Below are 9,484 nucleotides of genomic sequence, written 5' to 3' on the forward strand. Positions count from 1 at the left end.
CCCCCCCCCCCCCCGCTGAAATATTTATCGAGCCCCATTCATCCATGGAATATGTGACTCGTCTGAGAAGTTAGAAATATTTTGTACTGTCAAGTGCCTTAAAGGGACAGTTCATCCCAAAACCAACAACACACATTTGGTGTGAGTTGCCTAGTTTTGGAGATATCGGCCGTAGAGACGTCTGCCTGTCAAAAAACTAAACGGCAATGTTTCTTTCCAGAAATCATGACCAGGTTACTCAATATAATTCACATGCCTTGTTGTGAGCAGTTTCGTTAAGGAACTATTCTTTCAAACAGTTCTTACATTATATCCCTTTATATTGTATATGTTTTCCAAAACTAAGCAACTCGCACCAAAACAATCCAGACTAACAAATATCAAATATGTATTTTTGATTTTGGGGTGAACTGTTCTTTTCAAGAAAGTGATGCAAGGAATTAAAGGATTTTGCCAGTTGAACATTTCCTGTAACTGTGCATTGATTTAGTTTTATTCTGTCTGTATTATTTGTGCAGAATGAGATGCTGGAGGAAGGACACGAGTACGCTGTGATGCTTTACACTTGGAGAAGCTGCTCCAGAGCCATTCCCCAGGTAACCCCCCCCCCCCCCTGCAAACAAACTATAATGTTGTATGAATTAGCTGAATTTAACAAGCTGTACTGCTGCTGCAAAATCAAACCGCTCGATGGCTCCCTCTTGTGTTTGCTAGGTGAAATGCAACGAGCAGCCCAACAGAGTGGAGATCTATGAGAAAACGGTGGAGGTCTTAGAACCTGAAGTCACCAAGCTCATGAAGTTCATGTACTTCCAGGTAAGATCCGGCTGCCTGAGAGAAAAAAAGCCGGCAATTGGGTTCATACAATGAATTCAGAATTTGCTTGTTTGGTGTCTTTTGGGACACAGAACGTTTATTTTTGAGTTCTAACAATCTCCTGATTTGCTCGTCTTCACAGCGTAAAGCCATAGAGCGTTTCTGTAGCGAAGTGAAGCGTCTGTGTCACGCTGAGAGGAGGAAGGACTTCGTGTCTGAGGCCTACCTGCTCACTCTGGGCAAATTTATTAACATGTTTGCGGTGCTGGACGAGCTGAAGAACATGAAGTGCAGCGTCAAGAATGATCACTCTGCCTACAAAAGGTAGCGAACCATAAATGAAGGAATCCTCATGTAGAATAGTTTAGGTCGAGCCAAGTTCACGTCTCCCTCTCTCTCCTCGTCTGCCTCCAGGGCTGCTCAATTCTTGAGGAAGATGGCCGACCCTCAGTCCATCCAGGAGTCCCAGAACCTCTCCATGTTTTTAGCCAACCACAACAGGATCACTCAGGTTCGTGGGCAGACTCCAGACTGTCTTTACAACATGTGGTGTAAAAATGTGCGACTATGTAAGGACATGGGAGGACGGAAGGCTGACTGTTTCAATTAGTGAGACATTTTGTACGCCGTGCTGCTGTTGTGAGGTGTTTCAAGGCTGATTTTTCAGTGTGTCTTTGTGGAAAAAAATGGCCTTTAGTTTGTAATAATGCAGACTTACAGCAACATGCTAAGAAAGATGAGAATGAGACTATTTGTAAGATTGTTTTGTGTGTGACTGTTAAACTGGCAGTTGCTAAATTTGATATTTAGAGCATTATTATAGCAGCCAACAACTATTTGCTCTGCAGAGATATAGTGAAGTGATAAGAGTGGAGCAGGGATGACGTATTTTTGTCGGCCAACCCCGATATTTAACACACTAGTTCCCTCGACAAAAAGCCAATAGGATTGTGTCATTGTTTTTTGGAATATTGCAGAAAATAATATTTACTGACGTGTGCGAGAGCGGATTGTCCTTAAACCACAAGGTTGGCGGTTCGATCCCCAGTTCCTCCTGTCGGCGTGTTGAAGTGTCCTTTAGTGAGACACTGAACCCCAAGTTGCTAGAATAATCCCTTTCTGTAAATTATAGATGGCCGAACGGTTCAGCAGCTCTGAAGCACTTTCAATACATTGTGTCAACTGAGGAAACCACCGCGACAGAAAGCGCTTCATTCCGTTTCATAGTTTTACCACTTAAAGTTGTGATAGGCACATCCATGGGACAAGAAGAGAGGAATATTGAGATGTACACCAGACAGATATATTCACAAGTATGAGAACATTTCCATCTAATACCAAGTAACAGGCCAGTGCAATAAGATGAGTAAGCTCATTTAATAATCGCATTGCAACTCGCAACCCTACACTACACCAATACGGTGCATTAAGGTTGTGTGTCAGCTATTATACTTCATATGTAGGAGTTGTAGTGCTTGCAGGATGATGTTATACATTTGGCCACAAGATGTCACTGTGTGCTGCGTTTGAGGCTTTGAAGCTTTTTTTCGGCACAAATAGAAAGAAACCCCCCGAAGACGTCCTCTGCCCATCTACTGCTGTAGATGAATTTGTGTGAAGGTGACCTGTTGTTCGGTCTTCTGTTTGTGTGTAGTGCCTGCAGCAACAGTTGGAGGTCATTCCTGGGTACGAGGAGCTTCTGGCCGACATTGTCAACATCTGTGTCGACTATTATGAGAACAAGATGTATTTGACGCCCAGCGAGAAACACATGCTGCTTAAGGTAAACGCACCTTTTTCCTGCTGCCAACCTAGAACGGTCACCATTGTGATCTTTAGACGGCTAAACGTCCCAAAACCACCTCTCTCTCTGTGTGTGTCAGGTGATGGGCTTTGGTCTGTACCTGATGGATGGGAACGTGAGTAACATCTATAAACTGGATGCCAAAAAGAGGATCAACCTGAGCAAGATTGACAAGTTCTTCAAAGTAAGGCTTTTGCTTTTTCAGCATCTCTTTCATCCAGCGTTGTGTTTGTGTGCGTGACTTGAGTGTGAGACATTTTTTTTTTTTTTCCCCCTGTGTTTTTCAGCTTCAAGTGGTGCCACTGTTCGGAGACATGCAGATAGAGCTGTCCCGCTACATTGAGACAAGTGCCCACTACGAAGAAAACAAGTCCAAGTAAGAGGAAGTGTCTATATATATATATATATATATATATACACACACACACACACACACACACACGTAGTGTACAGAAATGCTGTCGAGCACAAAACCAGCCGTCCCTGACCACCGCGCCATCTGCTCCCGCCCGCCTCCACCCTTTTTCCATTTTTGTGCCCAGGTGGACGTGCACCCAGAGCAGCATCTCGCCACAGTACAACCTGTGCGAGCAGATGGTGCAGATCAGGGAGGACCACATCCGCTTCATCTCGGAGCTGGCGCGCTACAGCAACAGCGAAGTGGTGACGGGCTCGGGCCTGGACAGCCAGAAGTCCGACGAGGAGTACAGAGAGCTGTTCGACCTCGCTCTGAGGGGTCTGCAGCTGCTGTCCAAGTGGAGCACGCACGTCATGGAAGTTGTGAGTCAAAGCGAGGGGTCGATTTTGTGTTTGCGTGTTTGGGGGGAAAAAAAACCGCTTGTGCAGCAGTCAATATGCCTGGGGCTTTAGGTATGAAAAGTTTTGCGTTTTTTGAAATTGATCGTTGTAGGTTTGATGTATTTATAGCTCTCCCTGTCTATTTCAGTACTCTTGGAAGCTGGTCCATCCCACGGATAAATTCTGTAACAAGGACTGTCCAGGCACAGCAGAGGAGTACGAACGAGCCACGCGATACAATTACACCAGTGAGGAGAAATTTGCCCTGGTGGAGGTCATTGCTATGATCAAAGGGCTGCAGGTAAAACACCGGTGACCCCCGGCGGGTGTTGAGTAGCTCTTTTATTCATGCTTTTAACAGCTGATGGCCAACGGACGTGTTCTCTGTGCATATGTGAACGGATATGCAGCTTATTTAGTCCGAAAATTGTCACATGACAAGCTGTGCACCAAACATCTTTGATGTCTTCCATTGTTCACCTTAAAAAAATAGTTTGACATTTTGGGAAATGCACTTATTTTCGTTCTAGCTCGGGGTTAAATGAGAAGATCAAAAGCACACTCGTATGTGTCTATATGAAGCAAGAGCCGGAAGCCGGATAGCTTAGCTTAGCATAAAGACTGAAAACAGGGGGAAAGTGTTAGCCTGGCTCTATCTATTCTTTGAGGAGTTAATTAATTAATAAAGGTGTGTACAGTATATGTCAGCATTTTAACTAGGTAATGGAACCTTTTGTTGATAACCACATGAGAGACACATTATTATTCAGAGCTGAGTGGTGTCTTGAGTAGTAGCCCTCTTGATGTCTTGAGTAGTAGCCCTCGTGACCGAGATGACGATGATGATCACGGTGCTGTGTAATGAACTGTGCAGGTTCTGATGGGCCGAATGGAGTCCGTGTTCAACCAGGCCATCAGGAATACCATCTACGCAGCGCTGCAGGACTTTGCCCAGATGACCCTCAGAGAGCCTCTGCGCCAGGCTGTACGCAAGAAGAAGAACGTCCTCATTAGGTACACGCACACACACACACACACACACACACACACACACACACACACGCACACAATGATGATTTGATCAAATGTACATTAAACTTAATCTCTTGTGTTTTTTTTACCCTTAAAGACCTAAAGAACTTCTATAATCCTGTTTTCTTCGTCTGTAGTGTTCTTCAGGCCATTCGTAAGACTGTGTGTGACTGGGATGGGGTGAGGGAACCCCCAAATGACCCCTGCCTGAGGGGGGAGAAGGACCCAAAAGGTGGATTTGACATCAAAGTGCCCCGCAGGGCTGTAGGACCCTCCAGCACACAGGTAAGACGTGGAATGGATCAGGGTGCTTGGGGAAAGAATAGTGAAAACGAAATGTTTCACTGAAAACATTCCCGTCTGAACTTGTGTACTGGAATCACAGTAGCTGTAACGTTCACATATCTTCTGACTTGCTGAATAACTCTAAATTTACTGTATGTCCAAGGCTTTTATTCTGAAGGTTAAAAATCATTTCCACATTCCTTTTCCTCCCAAAATAGTGCAAATCCTTCTCTTGAAAAGACTCTGTACTATATGCAAAGTATAGTCAGAGTCATGTTTAATGATGTGGTGGCAAATTATTAACAATGGTTGATTTCATGAGCACCCTGAAACGTGCTGCGAGGAACGTTTTCACCTCTTTACCTTTTTGTCTTCCCTCTGCAGCTGTACATGGTGCGCACCATGCTGGAATCATTGATAGCAGACAAGAGCGGGTCTAAGAAGACTCTCCGCAGCAGTCTGGACGGACCCATAGTGGTGGCCATCGAAGACTTCCACAAACATTCCTTCTTCTTCACACACCTGCTCAACTTCAGCGGTGAGTAGAAGCTGTCAGCATCGATCGCATCGTGTAAGAAAATAAGGTCATATTGAAGCAGCTCTTGTAAAAATGACCTGATGTGTTGTCCAGAGGCCCTGCAGCAGTGCTGTGACCTGTCCCAGCTGTGGTTCAGAGAGTTCTTCCTGGAGCTCACCATGGGTCGCAGGATCCAGTTCCCCATTGAGATGTCCATGCCCTGGATCCTCACCGACCACATCCTGGAGACCAAGGAGCCCTCCATGATGGAGTAAGACAAGACTCCCATTGTTTGGGTTTTGTACCTTGAGAAAACGGACTGCGTTATAACCACCATTCCCCCCCCTCCTCCAGATATGTGCTGTATCCTCTCGACTTGTACAACGACAGCGGCTACTACGCTCTCACCAAGTTCAAGAAGCAGTTCCTGTATGATGAAATCGAGGCCGAGGTACGGTCTTAAGACCATCACTTGAATACACGTACGATTCAAATGCAGCGCACCGTCATAGTGTTCTTCTTGTTCTCAGGTAAACCTCTGCTTTGACCAGTTTGTCTACAAGTTGGCAGATCAGATATTTGCCTACTACAAAGCAATGGCTGGAAGGTACAGTAGAAGAAGTGACTTCCTCTCTCTCTACGTTTGGAATTAGTTCCAGATATTGTAGCAGTCCTCCTGAACTTCATCTAATACATCACGTGCTACGTGTTTCACAGCGTCCTCCTAGACAAGCGCTTCAGAGCGGAGTGTAAAAACTATGGCGTGATCATCCCGTACCCGCCGTCAAACCGCTACGAGACGCTGCTCAAACAGAGACACGTGCAGGTACCTCTGTCGCTCCTGTACCTTTTTTTTTGGCAACTTATTTGTGTGTTCTACTGTATTTCTTAACCGTTCCTCCTGGTTTCTTGCAGCTGCTAGGTCGCTCCATTGACCTGAACCGTCTGATCACCCAGAGGATCTCGGCGGCGATGTACAAGTCCCTGGACCATGCCATCAGCCGCTTTGAGAGCGAGGACCTCACTTCCATAGTGGTGAGATGATGCACGCTAACAAAGCCGAGCTTTCCCCCTTTCATATCCTCATCAAACTGTGTGTTTTCCTCATTCAAATCCTTGTATCCCTCCTCCAACAGGAGCTGGAGTGGCTGCTGGAGATCAACAGACTAACCCACCGGCTCCTGTGCAAGCACATGACCCTGGACAGCTTCGACGCCATGTTCCGCGAGGCCAACCACAACGTCTCCGCTCCCTACGGACGAATCACGCTCCACGTCTTCTGGGAGCTCAACTTCGATTTCCTGCCCAACTACTGCTACAACGGATCCACCAACCGGTCGGTGTTGTCGGTGTACGGTCGCAGAGATTTTCTTTAATAGCTTGTTTGTTTTTAAAAAACGTGGTTTTCTCTTCAGCTTTGTGCGCACAGCCATTCCCTTCACCCAGGAGCCTCAAAGAGACAAGCCAGCTAACGTGCAGCCTTACTACCTGTATGGGTCCAAGGTATGGCGCCACTGATGACTTTGAGTTTTATCGTGCAGCAAAGATTCTTGAATTAGAATGTGTGGAGGAAACCCGTCTCCCTACTGCTCCAGATTAACCCGGCTTCTCTTCCTCTCTTTCGCAGCCTCTGAACATTGCCTACTCCCACATATACAGCTCCTACAGGAACTTTGTCGGCCCGCCCCACTTCAAGACCATCTGCCGTCTCCTTGGTTACCAAGGCATTGCTGTGGTGATGGAGGAGCTGCTCAAGATTGTCAAGAGCCTGGTATTCGTCTTCCATTTTCCATTTCCACCCTTAAAAACATGTTCCCTTCCTCAGTTTGCTGGATTCTTTCTGTGATTTTTTTTTTTTTTCTTTTTCTTCTTCTCTCCTTGTGCCCTCTCTTCCCATTCATCTGCTGTATTTCTATTTATCTTCCGTGTCCACTTTTTGCAGTTACAGGGCACCATCCTGCAGTACGTGAAAACCCTGATAGAAGTCATGCCCAAGATCTGCCGCCTGCCGCGCCACGAGTATGGCTCTCCAGGTGAGCTCCCAGTCTCTCCACTGTTGGAGTGAATAAAGAGCCTGCGGGGTTATTTCAGTTTATAACATCAGTCTTTATTCTGTTCATTACTTTTGGATGCATTAGAAGGGTGGTGGACACATTGAAGACAGAAGTGCATTAAGTCATTTACCTGAAACCTGAACCCCACTTGAGTCAGATTACTATTAATGCGCAACTTTTTTTTTGTTGTTCATTTTTTTGCTACAGTCGGCACTTCACTTCCACGCGTTCCCATTTTAATTCTAGCTCAGTCCACCTCCTTGCCAACCGCTCTCGAATGTTGTGCCCATGCTACCTCTTTGAGCTTAGTCGGGGACTTGGAGCCATTACTGAAATAACAGATTACTTTGGAGCCGCAGTTAAACATTTGCAGCACAGAGCCAGCCGTAGAAAATGCTGACAACATATAAACCACTACATCAAGAAGAATCAAACAGCCGGCATTGTAAAGCAGAAGCAGGAGGGGTGTAAAATGAGCCGATTGGGGACACGGTCGGGGGGGGAAATAGCAACTCTGCTGCAATGGTAATCAAATTTGGGATAGGTGAAATGCTTTAAAATTCAAAGCAGGCACACATAAGTGTCCTATTTCAAAAGCGTAAAAGAAGCTCTACTTTTCTGCCTACTTACTTTGCGTCTCAGTGTCTTTCCTCACCTGCCTCTGTGCGATCTGGCTGGAGCTCTGTGCGTGCAGATCAGAGCGAAGTCAGATGGGATATCCTTTTACGAGGAGCGCTCAGTAATCTGTAGATTACTGATGTTCTGTACACTCATTTCTGTACCTGGCTTGCTGCCTGTGATCTCACTGTCCGCAGTTAACGATCTTCCCGCCTCGGGGCCTGATGCTCGGACCGAATGTGGGTCAGCGGTTAGACCCGCTGACTTCCCACAGATTCATCCTGGTAGCGATAGATTATCAATGACATAATGAGGTCTTAGCGGCTGCTTACTGCTCGGCTGCAGGTTTGACTTTAGAGATCAAAAAAAAAAAGGAGGTTCAATAATAGATTTTTTTTCTTTTTTACAAAAATGTGAATTTAACGCCGTTTCTGCCATCGCAGGTATCTTGGAGTTCTTCCACCATCAGCTCAAGGATATCATTGAATATGCAGAGCTGAAGACAGATGTCTTCCAGAGCTTAAGGGAGGTGGGAAATGCCATCCTCTTCTGCCTGCTCATCGAGCAAGCTCTGGTAAGCCATTTCCTTTAGTTTCCATTTCCCTGCTTACTATGTATCACCGTATGAAACCCCTGGCCCTATATCTTATCTTTCTTTGTTGTTTTGACATGCTATTTATGTATTATTAATCCTTGCCATATCAGCTGTCCCTCCTTTATTCCACTGCTTTCCCAACCTTTCCAGTGTTGGTCCCTCTGTGGTCCTATGCTCAGTGCTCAGGGTCCACTACTGTGTAGCTGTCTTGACTGCCATGTTTTTCTGTGGGTGACCAAAAACCCCTGGGTGCCTGGAGGTTTCTGCCCAATTTACGATGTTGATTCGCATCCTAAATCAAATAAGACGGACAGAAACGTTCAGGCCCCCGGTCCTGGTGGCCCCTAATATGTGTGATTTTTGATGTTTTTTTTTTCTTCTGAAATGCAACTCTATTTTTCATTACACGCTGGCAACTCCCACAGGTGGTAAGGATTTAGGTTTTATCTTAAAATAACACAGAGTCTGAATGTCTTTTTCTCTTCTATCTCTTAATTGGTTTGGGCTGCTGTGTTTCTGTTTCTTCTTCTTCTTCTACAATGTTAGTTTGGCACAAACAGTTTCACCTCCAACCAGCCATGGAAGCAAAGAGACAAAATACTATTTTTTAAGGAAAGTAAGTGTATGTATTTAAAGAAAAAAAAACAAAAAAACAGCAACCACACATCTGGCTACTGTAGTATAGCATCTTTTAAGTCCTTGTCTTCCATGGAAGAGGTGATCATATACAGTATTTCTGGTTGGTTGTTGATACGGTCTTGTGCTAAACTCTGCACTTCTTCCTCCATACGCTCTTTTGGTTCTGGGTGTTTGTGCTCTACGTAACACTACTCAGCTGTCACTCTCTTTACCATTTCTGTCTGACTGCACTGACCTGTGTGAGTATTGGGTGTTTGTGCGTATGTTGGTTTGGATTACGTGTGTGTGTGTGTGTGTGTGTGTGTGTGTGTGTGTGTGTGTGTGTG

At 45.5% G+C, this 9,484-nt stretch overlaps 1 protein-coding gene across 2 annotated transcripts in view; it reads left to right on the forward strand.

Moving 5' to 3' along the window:
* Positions 1–9,484, forward strand: part of cyfip2 (cytoplasmic FMR1 interacting protein 2) — a 19,889-nt gene that overhangs the window by 6,150 nt on the left and 4,255 nt on the right. The window contains exons 4-26 of one of the 2 annotated variants that reach the window (XM_031857687.1): positions 519–596; positions 715–816; positions 959–1,140; positions 1,231–1,327; positions 2,471–2,599; positions 2,700–2,804; positions 2,908–2,996; positions 3,163–3,400; positions 3,567–3,719; positions 4,293–4,432; positions 4,588–4,735; positions 5,120–5,273; positions 5,367–5,523; positions 5,607–5,703; positions 5,783–5,859; positions 5,970–6,078; positions 6,168–6,287; positions 6,389–6,588; positions 6,668–6,755; positions 6,880–7,023; positions 7,195–7,285; positions 8,368–8,498; positions 8,945–9,478. In XM_031857687.1, the coding sequence (XP_031713547.1) occupies positions 519–596; positions 715–816; positions 959–1,140; positions 1,231–1,327; positions 2,471–2,599; positions 2,700–2,804; positions 2,908–2,996; positions 3,163–3,400; positions 3,567–3,719; positions 4,293–4,432; positions 4,588–4,735; positions 5,120–5,273; positions 5,367–5,523; positions 5,607–5,703; positions 5,783–5,859; positions 5,970–6,078; positions 6,168–6,287; positions 6,389–6,588; positions 6,668–6,755; positions 6,880–7,023; positions 7,195–7,285; positions 8,368–8,498; positions 8,945–8,959 (2,844 nt within the window). In that variant the 3' untranslated portion in view covers positions 8,960–9,478. Of the gene's footprint in view, positions 1–518; positions 597–714; positions 817–958; positions 1,141–1,230; positions 1,328–2,470; positions 2,600–2,699; positions 2,805–2,907; positions 2,997–3,162; positions 3,401–3,566; positions 3,720–4,292; positions 4,433–4,587; positions 4,736–5,119; positions 5,274–5,366; positions 5,524–5,606; positions 5,704–5,782; positions 5,860–5,969; positions 6,079–6,167; positions 6,288–6,388; positions 6,589–6,667; positions 6,756–6,879; positions 7,024–7,194; positions 7,286–8,367; positions 8,499–8,944; positions 9,479–9,484 lie in introns of those variants that run through there. The other variant, XM_031857686.1, reaches the window with a different exon arrangement.

The sequence above is a fragment of the Anarrhichthys ocellatus genome, unplaced genomic scaffold (genome assembly GCF_004355925.1).
Source record: "Anarrhichthys ocellatus isolate YVR2014 unplaced genomic scaffold, GSC_Weel_1.0 scaffold19, whole genome shotgun sequence".
NCBI lineage: Eukaryota > Metazoa > Chordata > Actinopteri > Perciformes > Anarhichadidae > Anarrhichthys > Anarrhichthys ocellatus.